Genomic DNA, 20,982 nt, shown 5'->3' with positions numbered 1-20,982 from the left:
AGTACACGTCTCGTGTACTCGTGGCTGCACATTCGTGTTAAAGTTCAGTTCACTCACCTGCTCTGATCGTAAGAAGGTTGCTTACGATCGTACGTGTGACGAAATCGGGTGTCCGAGCGCTGAATTACGGAAATTAATTTTACACCGCTAATTATTCAAACTCGTGTTTGTTCGCGAAAACGTATAGACGTCACAAACAACGTTCGAAATACTCTCCAACTCATTATTTTGAATTAGAACATTTCGAAGATTAATAACGTTATTTTTAAATTTAAAAAAGGTGGAAATTTTCAATGAGAAATATTAAAGATGTCATAAAGAATCAACGACATCTTCATAATTCCATTTTAAACGTTCCAAATATTAAAAATACCATTGTTTCAAAATAAAAATAAAAGACTGTTTAACTGTTTAGAATAATGTTATAAACAGTGTGTGAAATTTCTTCGAATCTCATAATTCCATTGCAAACATTTGACAGATTAATGATACTATCGCGTGGATATAAAAATTAAAAGAAACGTTATATTATCTATTCCATGGAAACAATACAGGAACGTGGAATCGAACGGAGCCAAGGATTTTCAGAAAAGTGGTCGCTCGGTAGTATCGATCGGTTCTCTGTCGGATCGGTAATAAAAAGGCGCTGACAGTTCGTTCTCGTTCTCCTCTCTTTTTACGTTATTCTCGGAATCGCGTCAAGTGTATCGTGTAAAGTGCAATTCAGAGTCGCGTGTGCGTCATTCGTGTGAAATTAGCGTCGTTGTTATGCGAGTCGTCGAAACGTTGGTAGTCGCTGTTTGACAGTGTTTATAGTTGTAGAAAGGAAATCGAGCGGTATCGCGGCGTTATCGTCTGTCAGAAAACGGAAGTTGCTGTTATCTTCGCGCGAAGACGAGAGGAAACAGCGTTCTCCGGTGAGTGACCGGGTTCCAGTGATTTTTACTAAATCGATCGCGCTTCTCGTACACCTTGACACCCGGTATGTAATCATTTCTCTTATTAAAATCTAATAAATTTTCTTGCGTATCGATATCCTCTAAAAAATTTCTCGAATCAACGGGATATTGAAATAATCCCACAACGTAGAGGATTAAAATGTTCGTATTGACAATCTAAGAGCAGGAAGCTTTTGGAAGCGTTATCGTTCGGTGTAAATAATATGAATTATACCGAAGAAAAGATAAATAAACAAACAAAATGTTTATAATTCCACTCTGTTGATTAATTCTACTTCTTCTTTTGTTAACATTTTTATTCGGACGAAGGCCAGTTATCGATAAGTGTGGAAGAAATTTGTCAAAAAATGACATCCTTTAAAATTCATCTTACAACAGCTACCATGTCCGAAATTCGTTCTCCGTATAGAATAAAAAATCCCTTCGTTTAAAATCAATTAATCTTCCGTCGTATCACTGTTCTGTGGAAAAAAGTAACAAAATATTAATTTTTAATTGCCAATCATTATATATTGCCAAATATCTTCTTCCTTACCTCTTGCTAAGGTTACCAATAATTAGTAGATATTCGTTGGTAACATAAGAAGGCTTAATTGTAAAACTTATGCATTTTGTTAAGCAAGTTATTAAAGTATATATAAGTACATGTAAATTTCACAGTTAATGTTTTTGTGCATCGCAAGAAACTACAGGAAAAACTTTAGCCGTCGATAATGATTATCGGTAACCAAAATAAAATTCGGGTCATCGATAATGGTTACTGGTAACCAAACAAAATTCCTGGCTATTTATAACCGGTTACTGATAACCAAAATTAAATTTCCCTCGATAACAACTACTGGCAACGAAAACAATTTTAATCATTTGTAATGGTTATCCGTAAGCAAAATTTCTTAATTAAAAATATTAACTCGTACACCGCAACCTTTACAATTCATCTTACAACAGCTACGATGTCCGAAATTCGTTCTCCATGTAGTATAAAAATTCCCTTCGTTTAAAATCAATTAATCTTCTGTCGTATCGCTGTTCTACGAAAAAAGGCCACAAGGCGTAACTATTACAAACGAACCGGCCCTCGGTTGAAACCATAATCGACACGGTAGAACGGAACGAGATACGGGATTAAATCGGAGATGGTGAAAAATCGTGGTGGAGAGAGGCGGCTTAACACTAACAACCGTTTCGCGCGTGCATCATTCCGAGCAAATATCGCCATCAAATCGAGCATCGCGTCAACAATTTTTCCATCCCCTCGTATTTCAACCGGTAGTCGGCCGATTAATTCTTTTCCCGGCCACGAATAGCCCCAGGCGCGATTAATTAATTCCGCTGGTTGTGAACGCATGCCGGCAGAGCTGGAAAACACGGCAATTTCGTCGGCTTGGGATCGATCGTTGGAAACGTGTGCGTGCAACCGATTCCGATAACGAAGATGATAACGAGAACAGCGTTCAACTAGCCCGATCGAGGATAGTTACATCGTTGAAAATCCACGAATAAACGTTTTCGATCGATCCGCGACGATTGATCTGTCCACCGACTTGGTTTTTGGTCAGAATTCCTTTTGGGAGGTGGCGGCTGAAAATTATTAGGTTGACCGAAATGTTTCTTTCGTTTTATAAGGAAATAATAAACGCGCAATGTCTTTTGTTTTATATTAATTTATTGAATTATAATAGTAATAGAACGAAATGGGCCATACGTAAGTCAATAGAATAATATAAAACAGAAATTGTTGTTCGTCTATTATCAACTTATAAAACGAAAGAAACTTTTCGGACAACCTAATACATCTGCTAAGTTGCGGTTTCTACGATTTTAATCCTGTTATGCTTATGACAGTATATCGCGTACGATGGTTTTCATTTTGTGTTAATCGTGTAACGATCGGATATGCATGTTTATGCATGGTTGATAAATCTGCATGAAATACTGTTTAATTTCCTGTGCAGGATAAACGAGCCTCTCAAACGCCAGACTGATGATAACTTTGTATTCAGTTTTTCATTTCTTTTTATCCATATATGTATATGTCACATTCTATCGTCCGATATAAGAAGATTAATATTTACATCGGATTTGATTATGAAATATAATTTGAGAAAAATTAATTTAATATTGCTATTAATTTTCTTTTAATATCACGTAGCTTAGTTAGAGCAAATAAATCAGTTTCTTTCTTTTTATCCATATGTATATAATTATTAAATATAATATAATTATATATATAATTAATGTCCCTTTTTTAATTGCAAGAAATGTCTTCCTTTCAAGAAATATTTCCACAAGTTCGTTAGTGAAACAAAATGTATTCAGATATCACCTCTTGCCTTTATTTTTCAACTTTAGTTATTCGAACTTCTGAACTTGCGGAAATATCAAAAAATTGGGAATAGCTGTGTTTGGAAATGGGGAATAATTATTTTAATTTTCAGATATATTCTGAAATGAGTGATAAAGTTTGATACGCTATCGATGAATCAACGTACGTTATCGCCTCACGTTTACTATTTTTTTAGCGATATCCACTTTACAGCAGACGCTTATAATAATTAAACGATTACCGAGGCTAGATCGTTTCGTATTAAAATTGGAATTTGAATTGTGGAAAATACAGATATAAAGTTTGTTCTTTGTATCTGTCGTCCGTAAATGAAACTAGCGCGAGTTAAAGCAATTGCGACGTCACTGCATGCTTGAAAAATAATTGAACGTGGAATGGAATAAAATAGAATCGCGTGAAAAACGAAGAACTGCTGTTTAATCTGATTCTGTGAAAAAAAAGGGGTACGCACGATGGCTTGCAGAAAATTCGATACGAATGAACGCAGCGTGTTTGATTACATGGAAAACGTGACGAAGTATTTGCTAGAAATTAGTCGTAAGAATGACATAAGCGACGAAGATTTTGCCAGCAACTAGACCGACAATAAGATCTCAAGGTTTGATCACTTGTCCTCTTCAATTAATACACACGATATCAAACTTTATCCACACAAGTTGAATAAAAATGAAACGCAAAAATCAAGTTTTCTTATTAAAGCCAAGACGTCGAGACTTCCTCTTCAATTAACACACGATATCAAACCTTATCCACACAACTTGAATAAAAATGAAACACAAAAATCAAGTTTTCTTATAAAAGCCAAGATGTCGAGACATCCTCTTCAATTAACACACGATATCAAACCTTATCCACACAACTTGAATAAAAGTGAAACATCAGAAAACAAGTTCTCTTATAAAAGCCAAGATGTTGAAACTTCATCGCGTACCCCGACTTTCTATTCGATTAACGCGCACAATATCGTGTCTTATCCGAATTTCACTTTGTTCGAGCTTTATTTATTTCTTTTAAATCGGCTCTCCCGCTGTTTTTTCACGATCATAGACAAAATTAGTACCTCCACCGCAGAGTTAAACGTCCGTAACCAGCATCGTTCAGGATCAATTCCTCGATAATCGAGATTCTCGTCACGCGCACTGGATCTCGTACAGCTCATAGATTCACCTTCTCTGAAGTCTGTTTCTTTCCTCGCAGCTGCGTCTTCGTTACTCGCGCTGCACTGGCGTACGAAGACACGCGTGTACGTTACTGTATAATATATGTACGCTCGGGAATATACTCTTCATCTTCTTCTCTTTTTCATTCTCTGGTTGTCTTATCATCCTTGGTGTCGTGTGTTCGTGGACACACAGAGGCTGGCAAATAAATGGTGGCCACGGGAAGCACGTAACATTGCCGATCGAGTGCAGCTGTCGTTGCACACCGTGTGTACCGATAGTTTCGAATCGCAGGTGGGCAATCATAGGGTATTTTTGAGTTGGGCGCTCGACAGGGGCTGTCTACCTTGCTTCGATCAGATTGTGATAGAAAGAGTAGCGTTTTGTTTCAAGATTTCATCGTGCTTGGAGCCTGAGGGTTTGATTTCAGCAGAGGGATAGGGTCGGTTCGTCTCGTGATTTCTATCGTTTGAACTGTATGGCGTTCTTTTTCTTTGCTTTGGGTCACGTGGAATAGCTGGGTCGATACTTTTTGGCGAAAGAACAGGAAAAAGAGGGATCGCGTTGGTTATGCTATCTTTGCGTATAAAATTTCAATTTCAAATTTCATTCAAATTCCATTGATTTCGGTATTCAATAATTCAGCATTTCGTACAGTTTCAAAGAACGAGAAAGATTACGGACACCCTGTGAATTCTATTCTATCGTGATATTACCTCTTACCATTTCTCGCTACCCCATATTTCATCTTTTTTCGGTAGAACGTACCACACGACATACGAAGATTAAAAAAAAAATTCCAAACCGAAGAATCATCTCGATCCCTGTTTCTACCCTCTGAAATCCTCTTGGTTGACCTTCGATCTCTTCCATTCGAGACACCCTATAAACGATCCGCTTCCGGTTCGTCGTGTCCTTATTAAACGAATCTTTTCAGCGGCGCGCCGAACATTCGACTTTTGCGGCGACAAGAGTCGTCAACCGGACGCGCGTGTTCTACGTTTATTTGCACGGGTTGGACTATGTGCGTGCATCGTCTATTACGATAACGAGCAGCCAACACCAGGACCCGCTTAATTGTCGTTTGTGCTACCTAATCGTTGTCGTACTCTCTTTACTAGTGGCTACGAGCTGATATAAACACGGGGCGAAAACAAGCAACTACAGCGCGTTACATGCGAATACGATTGCGGATTCAGTTTCCCTCGGGAAAATTTTGAGTAGAAATTGAACGAGCACGATCGATCTATTTAGTCGTATTTTATTTTATTGACAACTAAGTGATTGCGGATTTTGTCACTAAGTGGTATTGATACCATCAATAAATTATATTAGGTGGTTCGAAAAGTTTCTTTCGTTTTATAAGGAAATAATAGACAATATCCTGTTTTATATTTGTTTATTGAATTACGCACGAACATAATAATAGAAATAGAACGAAATGGATCATACCTAATTCGATAAAATAATATAAAACAGAAATTGTCGTTCATCTATTATCATCTATTATCGAACGAAAGAAGCTTTTCGGACAACCTAATAGATATTTATTTATACTACTTGTCACGTGTTTATTTATCGTAATATTAGCGAGGCTTTTACGTTAATCTCCGAAATAAACTGAAGAATGAACGACTTTGTTACACGATGTAATTGCTATATCATACAACTATAACATAGTTTCGCATTAGTTCGCAATCTTCCTGTCAGTAATTAGTTCTAATGATCGCATCGGAACAGAAAAAACATAATTCATCGTTAAGCTAACTAGGAACGAAGGAAATAGGGTTAACCCCATCGCGTGACAACCCTCCGAAGTCAGGACATTGATCCTACAGTTGATGGATCGCTGATTAATCGACTACATAACAGAATACTGCTACGCAGTATATTCTCGAGTTCCCTGTACGAAGTTAGGCAATTCCTCTGGGACCTGGGACAGCGATCGTATATGGGCTTCCCAAATTCTTTGTCCCGCGTATCCACGCCGTGGCAGGCAGCGTATGGACAGAATAAAATATGAAGTAATCTATGTGTATGGGTGCGTTATGCAAGCTAACAGACCATTGGACGTAAGACATACATCGTCGGCTATCTCGAGCGGTGATCTGAATGACTGTGTTCTGCTTTGCTTGCTTCTACCGGGTAGACACGCAGAGTTCGCTAGCGATAGCTTCGATCCATTAAACGTGAATCATTCGAATGCGTTATCTAGAGCAGAGTATTCTAGAGAAAAGATAAGCGTTTTTGCTTGCTATCCGAATGTTTGGATACGCAAATGATCGAATTTAAGATTGACGAATATAAAAATTATGATTCGCACTTTCGAACTGAAAAATTTCAACTCAAACCTTCCAGTATAAAAATTCAGATCGAAGCTTTTAAAAGTTAAGATTATAAAATTAGTTTGACACCGTAGCGCGATAATTATTCGCGAATTTTCTTATTAACAACGTCGTTCGAACTCTTCTATGTACTTTCCTATTGATCCATTTTCTTCTCTTTTCTTCGCGCAATGATATCTCGATTTCTACACCTTGTCACGCGTCACACCTGAGACACCGCCGTACTTTCCAGCTCTTGTACATCGACAAACTTGTTCTATCGTCCAACGAACGAACCTTCTCGCGTAAATCGCGAAATCCATTCGCACGAATCGAAATGTTCAAATATTCCGAGCGATAATATCCATTCGAAAGAGCCGAACTTCGTTAACCTATTCGACTACAAGATACGGGGCTCGTACAGTCTAAATCCTGCAAAGGCAACAAAATACGGTTTCGTCAAAATGCCACCAGACGTAAATCAAACAAAGTCTATTCATACGTTGTAAACACACGGCCACGCTTACGTAGTACGAAACTTGCGAGCTTTCGTGGAAAGTTTCGCGTTATTCCGGGCGTACTCGATGAATTTAATTAAACAAAGACCGGAATCGAATGAAACGCCGCGACAACGGTACAACGTGTTGCACGACGTCGACGACAGCGGCCGGTGCTGATTGGATCTAATCCGTTTAATTCGGGGAATGAGTTTCAGCGGACCATTTTAATTCGAGCCGTCGTCGTGTCGCGTTTGCTCTTCTTCTGTGAGTTCCGCGACGCGAAGGGGAATTGGCAAGCCTGCTCGCGCCGCGAGGCCAGCCATCGTGTTCGCAGTTTAACGATCGCGCCGGGAGCCCCGCAGAGTTTCCACGCGTTACGGTTATTAGGGACCCCGTGTGGGTCGCGTTGTCTCGAACGCATACATCCGAGAATTCGCTGGAGAATCTCTCGATGATCGTAAGTTGTTACCAGTTGGAAGGGGAAAGCGAGGAAAGGAGATCGTCGACAGGGAATCGTCTTAGCCTGGGAACACGAACGCTATGATCTAATCATGGAGATCGAGAACTGGTGGAGGAAAGAATTGGTAGAAGATTCGAGTTCTATATGTTTATGTACCTCTATACAGCGGCTCGCGAATGTTTTTACAAATTTCTATGAAATATTTCTACATATTCGTGATCGCGAATATCGGTATTCGTACGTTTCGGAGTGACGCGAGTCGATAGGAAGTTTCTCTATTTGGGCAAGTTCTATTTCAAGTAGCTCTAAATTAGACCAAAGCCCGATTCAGTGTATGGTAGCTAATGTTCCTGTCCACTCTAATTCGTCTTCAACTGCTTCGAATGACTATAGTTTCTGAGAAGTTGCTCCCGAATGGTCTAACTTGCTCTGACTCGCGTCATATCTTCTCAGGTCATATAGACCCGACGTGCATAGCTAACTTTCCTTCGAGATCCAGCTAACCAGCGTAGAAACTTTAACAAGAAGTTAAAAAGTCGAAATTAAGAAAAGAGTGAAAAATTCCAGCAATCTACTTGAAAAATTTAACAAGTAATTTGGAGACAACTGGGAGACAAAGTCAATTAACGAAGCATTTGGAAATGAAAATTAATACGAAGATACAAAGGCGACGAAGTTTATCAGGTCGATTCAATCTTATTTCCAATCTAATCTGAACGAAGCAACGAATAATTAACAAATAGAAATTGTTAAAGCATAAAGTTGAAGGAGTTTCCTCGTCGATCCAAACCTAAATTTAATTCGAACGTAATCGGAATTAAGCTACGAAAATTTCCAAAATAGAAGCTCGTGCAAGAATTTGCATAGAGTGAGGAAAGTTTACTTGTCAACTGTAACCCAAACTGACTGAACCCAAGCAAACTGAAGCTAAAACTAACCCAAACGATACAGCGAAGAGTCAGAAAATGGAAATTAATAAGCAAGAAAGTGGCCCGAGTTTACTTGCCCCAGAATCGTGAATTCATATCCAAAAGAATCATAACATGGTCTTTGAGCGAAGTTTCTGCGACCCTGACACGTTTGCAATTTTTAATAAACCCCATCACAGGTATAAAAAGAAGCAGCAACGAAACGGTGTCAATCTATTTCCATCTATTTTCAAGGCGAGAATAAGTCGCTACTTTTCTGCCCCCCTTGCACCCCTGGTACGACCGTGGCCGAGTTACGTACACTGGTGTTCTCTTATTCGCGGTTTTTCTTCTCTCGGTGTGCCCCATGAAAAATGCAGCAACGATTTTCGGGGTCCACACGTCCGTGACCAAGATCGAGATTCAAGCGTCAGGTCCACCTTTTTTGCATTGTAAGCCGCGCTATCTTCATTTAAGATAGTGCGCAAGACAGCGTTCTGAATGACAATGGACCGGAAGGGTGTCGGTGTTATTTATGCATTCATCCGCGTGTTTTTCCGATCCTTTGTCATCGCACGAGGTTCTTCGGCTTGTTATTTAAATGCATATTTTTTTCCTTTTTTTTTTCCTAGAATATAGAAGATGCATCTGGAGTTTGGGAAAAATGAGTTGATGAAATGTATCGATCTGTTTAATTCGAGGGTGTCTCTTGTTGTCTTAATTGGTAATTTGAGTTGATTGGTTTTCTGTGTGTATCGGGTTAGGAGGAGGATTGTAAATTATACTTATTACGAGTGGTTTCTGCTAGAATTATTTTTTTCTTGTGTTTCTCGTTGCTGTATGAAATCTTATAAATATGTATCGCTTAATATCAAAATCAATTCTAGTCGATCGATTTGCTATGTGTATTGGGCTGAGAGGAGGACTACGAATTGTATATTGCGACTGCTTTTTCTTTGAATTATTTTCTTCTTCTATTTTTTGTTTTCGTATAAGAACTTGTAAATATTATTTAATGTGTGAAAATCATTTGTAACTATCTGCTGATATTGCATAAGTTCCTACAAAATTTTCAACGCGAATAGATTCTCTCTACACGATTTGAGTAAAGTTGGAGTATAATTCGAGTAGAATTTCACTGAGCTTTTTAGATTGCAAGAGAATCTGACAATCGATTAATATGCACGTGGCGAGCGAATTATAAAAATTGGATTATTTTGGAAATAATCGTGCGGTATGGTAGAGAGTTCAGTAAAAGTTCATCGAACGAGACGTCGATCATTTCTACGGGTTCCATCGGATTTCTAGCGAGAAAGATCGACGAAGGGTTTCCGTTGCTTTGGCGAATCCATCGATTTCCATCGGCTTTGTGAGCAAAGCTTCGACAGCCGGAATATCTAACCGGCGTCCTATGGGGTTCCATGCTTCGTTGCTCGCATGACTCACCCCGAATACACACGAGGATCCGTGTGCAAGCCAAATATTCGCGAATCGAAGGCACACGGTTATGCGTCTCTTGCTTCCGTCGCGCTAAAAGCGTCCGTATTCCACGAAAATCACGTTTTCGCCGTTAATATTAGCTATTTGTTACTTCCAGCCGAGAATTGGTAAATTCGAAGCGATATTTAGATTTATTTGAAAAGAATTCCCAGATTTGAAGAGAATTTTTGGATTTGGAATGTTAACTGGATATTATTTTTAAAGTAAAATCAACGTTAATTAGTTTAGAAAAGATATTTTTCAACGTAAACTCATAATCTTATCAAATATTAGATCAAATATAAATTTTTGTTTTTATTTAATATTTCACATTCACAATTTGTCCAATTTGGACATTTGGTAGAATTTTTTAGCTGTTTGTTTATCATGTGGGTGGCTACCCCCAGCGGAGTACAATCTTCGTGTTTGTTAGGTTATATCCTTTGTGTCAAATATAAATGAATCGTAAATCATAAGGGAAAATCTACGATATAATCCAAAAATACCAAATATCACAATTTGGAAAATAAATGTAACCCGATGGAAACAATGAAGAACGTTCACGAGCTCTTTTAAAAACATCAAAAATAGTCTAAAAATACGAAAAGCCCACGGTTAAAGGAGAAGTTAACTTAAAACTGATTAACAAAGGACAAAGAATATTCACAAGCCATCTGTAAACAGAATTACACTTCAAACTCTTGATATTCGACCGACGTGCAACAAAATGATGGAATCGGACAGCGATGGTATAGGAGAGGGCACGAATTTTCAAAAGACAACGACGTATCTTGTTATCTGTCAATCGAGTCTCACTGAGGCGGACGGGTATGAAAATTTCAGAAATAGTCTGAGATTTCTGGCACGGGGGATGATGTACCCGTGTCACAGGGGAACTCGATACACGTATCGACAGATCGCGGGGTTGTGGCTGGGCTGAATTGCAATTACATTCTCAGGATGACCCTTTAAGGTCGCGTGTTCAGCGAGGGTTTTGATGATATTTAAATTCCACTTGAAACGATGCATCGTACTCGACTCTGTAACTCGTTATTTCGATGAAGTTTGACGTTAAGTACGAAATATTCCGAAATTATGCTTATTTTTCTACTCTATTTCTTCCTATAGATTTCGAAATAATCGTTAATTGTTATCTAGTACGTAATTTATTTAGCTTTATATAATTTAAAGTAATGGTTGATAATTGGATAATTTACTTTGCCTGTTACTTTGGATTTACTAGTTTATAAATACTTGTAAGCTTATAACGATGAATATTGATGTTGGAGAATGTTGAGAATTACATCGGTTAATCTGTTAACAAGTTGTTCTCTAAGTCATGCGAATGTACGCTGTAATACGCTTCAAAGCTCTTTAGGTTGTTTCAGCCTACTCCTAGTCAGCTTAAGTCGCATCGACTCCCGTTCTACTTTGCTCTAACAATCCCTAGCTTGTGGCTACGCGACATCAGCTTTGTTCTACTTGTGACAGCTCTGGTATCAAACGTTTCGTTACATCCCTCGGTCATTTAATGATATAAATTCAATGTTCTACTAAGGCAAATGTTCTTAAGATCCAACGACTCGTACCAACTTCTTATTTTAATAGTGCAATACTGAATTCTCAATTAATATGTATCAATTATGTAGCTTGGCACCAATCTCAAATATAGTGACAACGATAAAAATAAAAACGACAAAAATAAAAGAAGATAAAAAAGAATATTCTACTCGCAAGTACACTTCAAACAAGTATCATTCGAATTCTGAATTTCCTCGATCGACCAGAGCCCCTCGACGTGAAAGAAAATGAAAGAAAGTCGGTTCGTTGTGCCTGAATTATAATGCACGCGATGGAAAAATAAAAGGGTAACTCGTGATTGCCACTTGGCTAGCTAGCTACCCCTTTCGCCACTCGGAACCTCCATTCACCACACGACAGGGCTTTAATCGCGCTCGGCTATTGTGCAATGTCGTGTCAACGTCGACAGAGTGGTTCGAGCCGAATTGCATAAATAATGTGGCGAGGTAAGTTCGCTTTCATTCTCGGATCAGTCAGCGGATCGACTTCAAATATGAGAAAGACCTATGAATAATTCCATTTGTGAATCGAAGAGTCAGTATATCGTATCAAAAGGAGATTTAATTTTGAGGTCGAAGTGGAGTTGAAAATCATCTTCCGCTTAAAGGGGATAGAAGAGGACTATCGTTTTTTTAGGAAATATTTATTAGGGCGGAAAAGCGTCTTTTTTAGAGAGTTGTTTAAGGGAAGCTTAACACTTTGTGGTTTTTATCTTTTTCTTTCTAATAGTCGAAGCTCAAGGTGCAGCGTTTTTAGCGATTTATCGTGAAAAGTAAAACGCAAAAAGAAATAAATGTCGTTGGTCTCTGTTTTATATCAGAAACAAAGAAGTGTGTATAGGTGGTTTTCTGTAGCAGATGAAAAATATCAAGCATTAAAAATTTATCAAAAAGTGGTAAAACACTGCATCGTATATTAAATAATAGGAAAATTACATTATTGTGAAATGAAAATAATTATTATTTTAAAAATATGATTTTTAAATTAATACGATTTTATTCGATACAAAAAGACAATTTCTCAATTGATGGAACATCGTGATTCTCTATCATTGTATAATTTCGTATTACTCTCTGAGATCGCGTGATAAAGGTTCTGGCTCCATGAGCTTACACATTCACCAACCAAATACACACAAAGATAGGTAGAGGAAAAAGTGTGAGTTCGCCATAGAAAGGCCTGTTGTGCCCTCGAAACGAGAAAAGGGAGGTTAGTTTATTAGAAAAATCCCCTCTCAACCGGGGATCACTGACTAAAGTAACAACCCCTTCAAACAGGCTACGTTTTTTTCATAAACGAAAATTGCAGTTGGTCATAAATTACAGTGATCGTGTTGGTAGATGATAGCATCGAGGAAGAGGCTGGTTGCCCGTGAAATCGAGTTTCAGAGATAATTATGTTCGTCTATTTACGTATTTAATTAGCGTTCACCCCTTTGATAGGGTGTAGTATCTTTTATATTTTTCGTCTTGATGTATAAATTATTCTCGCTTCGTTTTTATTTTTTTAATGGAGGGATAGAAGGGTGGTATTTTAAATATTCTGCTATAATTTCTTTCATCTCTTTCTCTCTTCTCTCTCTCTCTTTTTTTCTTTTTTAAACATTCTCAAATATTCTTGTATATAATGCAAAAGTCAAACGATATTGTTACTTTTCTTATAAAGATTTACAAACGATAATAAAACGTGTTGCAACCACCAACTACCGCCTTTTAAGATAAATAGAGAGGCAATAATGGCAGAGATTCCGTAATTGCTTTCGAAAAAACGTGGGAGAAATTGGAAACCGATCACTGATACAGTATATAACGATTTTACCCTCAACGAGGGCAAAGAATTTTGCGTTTTATGTCCGTCACCCCCCTTAAGTTTGGTGGCTCGTGTTCCCTGCGACGCGCCACGAAACTTTATCGGACGTCTTCTCCATGTTCAATATTGACTTTGCGAAAGTGCCTCCGAATGGAAACCTTCTAATTTTCCGGACTCCGATTCCATGATGCAATGCAAATACACCAGGCATTCGTTGTACACGCACAAACGGCTGTGTCCTGTGTTCGCGCAAACTTCATTTCTTCCACGATGCTCTCAACATTTTTCCGTCTCTTCTTTTCTGTATTTGTTTTCTTTTTTTACCAAACCTATCGTTCTTTTCGCAAAGAATTTGCTAATACTTTCTGTGTAGCTTCTATAGAATTCGATGATCCCTTCGTGGATTATTTGATTTTTTACGAGTTCTTGGACAGAATGAAGCGTAGTATAGATTTTGCTCTTTACCCGACGAACGATATTAAAAATTCCCTTTCGCCAATACATCGTATAAATATTCCGTTTCCTTTTGTAATTTCAACGGAAGTAGAAAATCATACGTAATCTCAGCGTAAACATCGACGTTAGTAGACGCGAATTATCGCGTAACGTAGCACGACGCCCGGAAGCGGAAACGATCTGTGTTCGATTACGGTGTTCTCGCGGTTCCTGCATGAATTGTGTTATCGCGGAGCAACAGCAGGTCTCGCTGAGGGTACGCGTTTAGGAGCGATTTTACGACGCGGTTTCGCTGTAACATGGCTTCAATTAAGGATTAACGTGATTGCAAATAGCCAGCATCTACCATCCGTATATTATCAATTTCCTGTGACTTCATTATAACCAATTTACTTTAATCCGTAATTAAATTTAATTTATACCGCTCGAGATTTAGTGATCTATGTACATGTTTTAGTGATTTCTTGATACAATATAAGGATATCGCTTTCCATGTGTGCTATGTTAAAGAATTAACATTTAGTTACGAGTTATCATCTTTTGGCATTGCAATTCGTGTCAATTGGTAAAATTGACGATTGCCAGAAAGATTTATGTTACACGTTAATTCTTTTCGATGATAGACACGTTACTACGATTCACGCTATTTTATTCCAGACTTGTTTTATATCACTATCGATTACTCTAACTCATTTCGACACGTCTAGACCAAATCCAGTTCTTTCTCTGCAAATCTTATTCGCCGCTCTTATTTCCAAATTATCATTAAAATACACGCTATGTTACTTCCAATTTTATTTTACTTTCAATTCGCTGTAAATCACGATCAATTAATCCAACCAGTTCCGACACACGTCAATCAATTGCAAACTCCCTCTTCAACCCTCTATGCCACTTTTATTTTCGTTTCACCCTTTTGTAACTCTTGCTAAGCATCCGCAGTACGTTCGAACGAGTTTGTACTCGAGTTCGAATTTTCATTAAAAATATACAGAGCGATGGTGTTCAGCAGCGGAACACCGGCTGCGTATTCATTAAAGAGTAAAAAGCGATTGATGTAGCGCTGCGAGACGAGGTGTGCACCGACGAGTCTAACCCCTTTTGCTTCTCTTTCAGCTGCTTAATTCCCTGGCGACCGATTTGGACTGCATGCTGAGCGAGCTCTGCACGACCCCGAATTCCTACGAGCGGTGAGTACTTACTTCTTCTTCTTACTTCGTTTCTTCCTTCTCCTCTCTTTCGCCCTCGTCTTGTTCGAGGTCAAGAGCAGGGCTATTGAAGGCGATCGATTCGATAGACCGTGTACACGCCTCTGGGTACTCTCGTTACGCGGTCGTAAAACGTTTCTCAAATAAAAAGGAACTTTGGTCTTCTGACATTTTTCCGGAAGAAATGATAATTTTATCGCTATGAAATTAAATTAAATTCGAATTAGTATTAGTCGTGATTTTGTGGATTATCAGAGGGGAATTTATTCAGAATACGAATGGCAAATTCTAAGAGGATGGAATAATAACGAGATGATTTAAATAGGTACACACATCCAGCACACAGTATTATCTTAATAGTTATGGAACTAATCTACTTCGTAAATAACGTAAATTTATCATTTTCTTCGTGAAATTTCTATTCCTAAAGCGATCTACGCTTTGATCGATTTGATTAATTCGTACGAAGGAGTATGACAAATATATATATATCTCTTTAAGTAAAGAAACAATACCAATTATATTCGAGAAATACAAACAACAGCAAACACCAGTATCCAATAATATGAAACGTTATGAAGATCGTCGTTATCATGCTATTGAAATTATTACATATAATACGATATATTATTAAATACGATACGAAATCTCATGAGAAATTAATCACTTTTAACTTCGTCTAAGGTATTCGAGGAACACTATAATCAACGTACTGTAGATTCTCAAAGGGGGTGACAACAACCCCTTCGCGTGACCGCGGTTAAATCGTGAATTCCCATAATTTACGATGGAAATCTTGACGCGACGCCTCCGTACTGGTCGCTTATACGCAGAATAATTTCCATATCGTAAGGGCTCCACAATGATCTATGGACGATTTCGCTTACAATATCCACGATGCTATATGGGACACTGAGTATAACGACCACCCCGTTGGATTAAACACGCGCCTAACTTTCGACATTATTGCGCGGCCTCGATTTATATCGCCTTGTTGAATTATCGCTAGAATGTTGGTCAGGTGATGCTGGAATTGCTTGAATATTTCTTTCATATTTAATCACCTTATCTGTGAATTATTTAAGTCCGCTACGCGAATCTCATACTCTTTCTAACCTTCCTTTTTTCCTTGTCATTTTTCTTCCATTAATTTATAGTTACAGCTCGCTGTACTGTCGTGTTAATTCAAGTAAGCGCGTACCTATCTGGTCAGCAGGTGGTTCCGAGAAAAATGACTTTTAATATTTAACGAGCGAGCATCGATTTCGCATACGTCCGAAATATAAACTATTTATATCTTCGGTTTCCCTTTCCACTTTACACGCCAGTATAAACGACATCTTGACAGATAATTTAACACAAGGGTTGTGTAAATAAGATACTTCAGATGTCTAAAATAATTGATTAAAATACTGTGAATTTTTCAAATCATCGATTAAACTATTGCGGAGCAAAATAAAATAATAAAAGCGAAATGAAAATATTGTGTAGCAATATGCAATGTCGTGTAACTTCAAAATTTTGTTCAAGTCTTCATCGAGTTATTTTAATAAGAAATACCTTGATAATTCTATGCAGAAAATTTCACAAGGTGACAAATTTTAATAAGAATTTGCTTTAGAAAAACCGCCGTGATATTTATTTTAAATAGCCACTGCAAGAGAACAGAGGGCCGCTTATTATTCCACGGAATATTAGAAAACTTGCTGGAAGGAACAAACGACGGGCAGATGGCAGCCAAAAACGATTACGCATAATATTATGACGTTGATCCCTGACACATGCCACGAATTGCGCTATTTGCTCGGTGAAAACTCTAATTTCGCACGTACTTATTGTTCTGCTTGTTGCTCGTTCGATTTTCCGCACGAGCTCCGCCGATTCAGCTTTTTCGTTCTTCAATCTTTCCGTTTTTCTTTATTTCGAACGAGTTGTAGAAACGAGCTTGAGATGAAGATTGATGCGACGGGTTTCCGTCTTGGAAATTCTACCCGTGAAACTGTTTAAATTAGAGGAAACGGATTGCTCGTTGAAAAGTGGACAGCAAGGACAGACCGTTTATTAATTTATACGTCGGTTTGCGAGCGAATCTTTCGTACGAGGTTCAATTGTGATGTATTAAATAAAATTTGATGTGTCTAAGTTTTTACTAGCTGTAGAAAATATAATAAAATTTCGTTAAAAATATATTGGTATTTAGTAGCTAATAATTTTAGTCTGAAAGAAATTGGTCACCGCTGGATAACGCAAGTGTCTGTGTTAATTCGTATTTTTATCAACGCGAAGAAACCTAAATATAAATTTATCCGATTTTTTAAAGATTAAGATCAGAGGTCCATTTTTCTTAAATTGTTGGTTCGCCATTCTTCGAATATCAACTAATTCTTTCAATGTTAACTTATTTATTTAATTTGAAGTTATACTTTTGAAAAAGCGTAACCTCCATATAGGAATTTATTACGCTAAATGCTAAATATTATAACGAATAGTTTGAATTTTTCACATGGTTTTGCATATTGTGCGTATTTTCTATGTTCTCGCGCATTTCAATTCTCCATAAATAAATAAATATCCGCAGTCTATTCGAATATCAACATATTGTTAGACGTAATTGGTTTACTCGCGATTTCTCGAACTTGGCATTAATTAATCACAGAGGATGTTAATCACAAAAAGATTCCTGGCATTATATCCGAGCAATCTGAAAGGGCCTCTTGTTCCCAATTTCGTCGCAACTTCAAAAGTCGCCGACCATTCATAAGAAACTTGTATAATCTATCAAGATACCCATCTGGTCGTTTACCGAAAAGTTCCCGAGCTTCCCCAAGTACAGTGAGTTCCGCGATAAATCCTACGGTAGCGAGGTTCACTCGTGTTGTTAGTAATTATAGAGTTGGGAATAATCGATACGTGAAGCTTATTATTTCATAGATTGGCGAGAAAGAAATTTTCTTTAGAAATGATCAGAAAGCAATTAAACTTGCATATGTTTAGAAAATAGAAAATAGAAGAATATTTATTTTAAATTATTTAGAGAAAAGAAAAATATTAGAAAATAAATATCTACAAAATATAAAAATATTCACCTTAAGAATATTTGCATCAAAGAGAAATATTGGGAAATATTTAGGGAATAGAAAATATTTATTTCACAAATATATAATTTATTAATATTTAATAAATAAATATAAAAGAGAAATATTTCATATATTCGACATCTACAAAATTCTGTTATGCTTATTGTGACGAGCATCAGATAGCAATAATATACCGATAGATTCAATCGAATTTGTTGAAATATCGTTTCGTTCGTACTCGTATCACTTTCTTCAAATTTACGTCAGTTTAAATTAACTCGTTTACATAAATTTTCGTTACATAAATTTCCAGCTCATTGCAATTCACGTCAACATACATACATATGTATATCAACGTATCTGAATTCAAGCCAATTAACTGGAAATCATGTAATTCCAGTGGAATTACATAATTTAATTGCTGTCAGGCAGTTACATAAAATTCCATATGAATGCAATAATTCGAAATAAAGCAACTTCGTATAAAAGCGTATGCTATATCGTCAAACAAAATATCGCTTGAATTTCTCCACAAATTAGCGAAATTATCAAACACGGTGCTCTCGCGAGATCAATTGATACTGCACGAAAATTCAAGCTTCACTCGTCGTTAATCTACGATATTACCGGTGCTTCCGCTGGTCGCAAAAATCGAGTTACGCACACGGAACAGAGATGGTTGATCGCGAAGCGAGGAGCAACGGGAGGATGAAAGGGACGAGGCGAGCAGACACGTTGGACATTTCCGGGGTTGCTGAAACGATGGGAAAAAATGGAAATTTCATTCGCGTCAACAGCGCAACGATACGCGTACGCGCCGGTGAAAGAATAACTCGACTCGTTATCGTACCGCGAGCTCTTCCGTATCGAATCGATCCTTTTTTTTTACGTCGTTTTTCACACCACGGTCGATCGACCAGCGTCCGGGAATTTCCTCTCCGGCTACGGATAAAAAATAATTCGAACGCTTTCGGGAATTTCTCGCGACGAGCAGCTCTGGCGAGCTTAACCAGGTTTTCCGTGTTGGTTATTTTTTCTTCTTTCACTTTATTTCGCGTAAATGCCGAGTTAAGCCAAACAAGAAGAAAGAGAATTATGCTGTTGTCTCGGGATATTTAGCTCGTGTTTGCGCTGCTGTTTTACGTTGGCTCGTACTCAAATATTTGTGCAAGGCTCGATTACGTATTACGTGTTAAATACACGCGGAATCTCGTAAAAAAAAAAAAAAGAAAAAATAGAACTGTAGAGAATGCGAAATAATTAATACGTTCGCGTTGAATTTGATGACTGGACTATGGATATTTACGCGGATTCGTATTTTTACAGATACAATTAAAGAAATGGAAGCTAAATGAAAATTCCTTTCGCTTACCGATTATTACAACGATTACTCCACTTTACGTAGAATTTTCTGAACGATTGTAAAAACTGCTTTCACGCGACGATAATTTATACAATTCGGTTAATCGTTCGAGCAAAGGATGAAAAAAAAAAGAAATAAAAAGAAAGATGTTTAGAAAGATGTTCTCTCTTGAGATACAATAAACACAGAAAAGACAGCGAAAGTGAAAACAGGAAACGACGGGGGTTGCTGCAGGGACGAAAAGAATGGTGATATTTCAACGAGGGTGAACTTTTTAGCGAGATTACCGACCGATAATAATTCAAGCGGCAGCGGAGCTGTGGCCTAGGGACGGAATTTCATTTCAATTCCACAAGCCCGCCCCAGTTCAGGGGTGGAACGCGATTTCGGTCGCTTCTATTCCCGGGGCTGTAAGTGACAGTAGCGCGGCGCCGAAAATCTGATCGGTATGTCGAAAATCATACGCCAGAACGTTGCTTATCAAGGTTCGAGGCTACGTTGGATCGGAGAATTTACATTGGAACAGTTGCGGTATTCTTGAAGATCTGACAGAGATTTTGTAGTTGGTAGAAACGTTTACGTAAAGTTAGCGGTGTTACTAGATTTGCAAGTGACAGTCGAGTGCTTTACACTTAGCTGTAAGGCTTTCCTCGAGGCCTCTTCGCCTATTACAATAGCGTTCTTTGAACGTTTGAACGCTTCCAACCAGACGGCTGTTTCGAGGGCTGTTTCCATCAAAGAGTTTCCTACTTGGTACGAATGTTTTGTTGTACATTGCGTTATTATCAGTTTGTAAATCGTGATAAAGTATTTCTTAAATTCTTCGTAGCACTGTAGCGTTAAATTTTATTAACCTACTGACGTACAAATAAAATGGAATTTGATGCATCCGAAGATTTAATTTGGCTCAATTGAACAATTATATGCAAACTTAGAAACAGAATATTTTATTTCGAAATTTACATTGCTGTATAATATTTAATCAGGTTGATATATAATGTTAATGGACAGTAGTTAAGTAACATTATAAAATAATAAATTAATAATTCTGTAAAGTATGATACGTTTCAAAACATTTTTTACACTGCCAAGTTGTCTCTTGTATCTGTTATATTATTTTTTACTCGCACATGACATCTCTCTACAGGATGTTCATTGTTATCAGTCGAAGGTATATGTTCAAGAAAATATGCCCAATGTTTTGTCTGTAGCCGAGTTGAGCACTCAGTTTGCGACTGTGCGCCGCGTGTCGAATAATTAGAAAGAGACAAATTGTGTAGCGTATCTTGTGCGATATTCAATCGAAAATTTACAATCGATTGTTTTGCTGAATTAAGTAATTTAGAATACA

General features: G+C 37.6%; 1 protein-coding gene across 6 annotated transcripts in view; it reads left to right on the top strand.

Annotated features, from left to right (window-relative positions):
* Positions 1-20,982, top strand: part of LOC100746477 (protein sprint) — a 162,305-nt gene that overhangs the window by 21,832 nt on the left and 119,491 nt on the right. For 3 of the 6 annotated variants that reach the window (XM_024366775.2, XM_033320750.1, XM_012384037.3), the window contains exon 3: positions 15,100-15,173. In XM_024366775.2, the coding sequence (XP_024222543.1) occupies positions 15,100-15,173 (74 nt within the window). Of the gene's footprint in view, positions 1-760; positions 918-962; positions 983-7,589; positions 7,875-15,099; positions 15,174-20,982 lie in introns of those variants that run through there. The other 3 variants (XM_024367069.2, XM_012384540.3, XM_012384371.3) reach the window with 3 other exon arrangements.

The sequence above is a fragment of the Bombus impatiens genome, unplaced genomic scaffold (assembly GCF_000188095.3).
Source record: "Bombus impatiens unplaced genomic scaffold, BIMP_2.2 scf_0010, whole genome shotgun sequence".
Lineage (NCBI taxonomy): Eukaryota > Metazoa > Arthropoda > Insecta > Hymenoptera > Apidae > Bombus > Bombus impatiens.
This window is presented reverse-complemented; position numbering and strand designations above follow the sequence as displayed.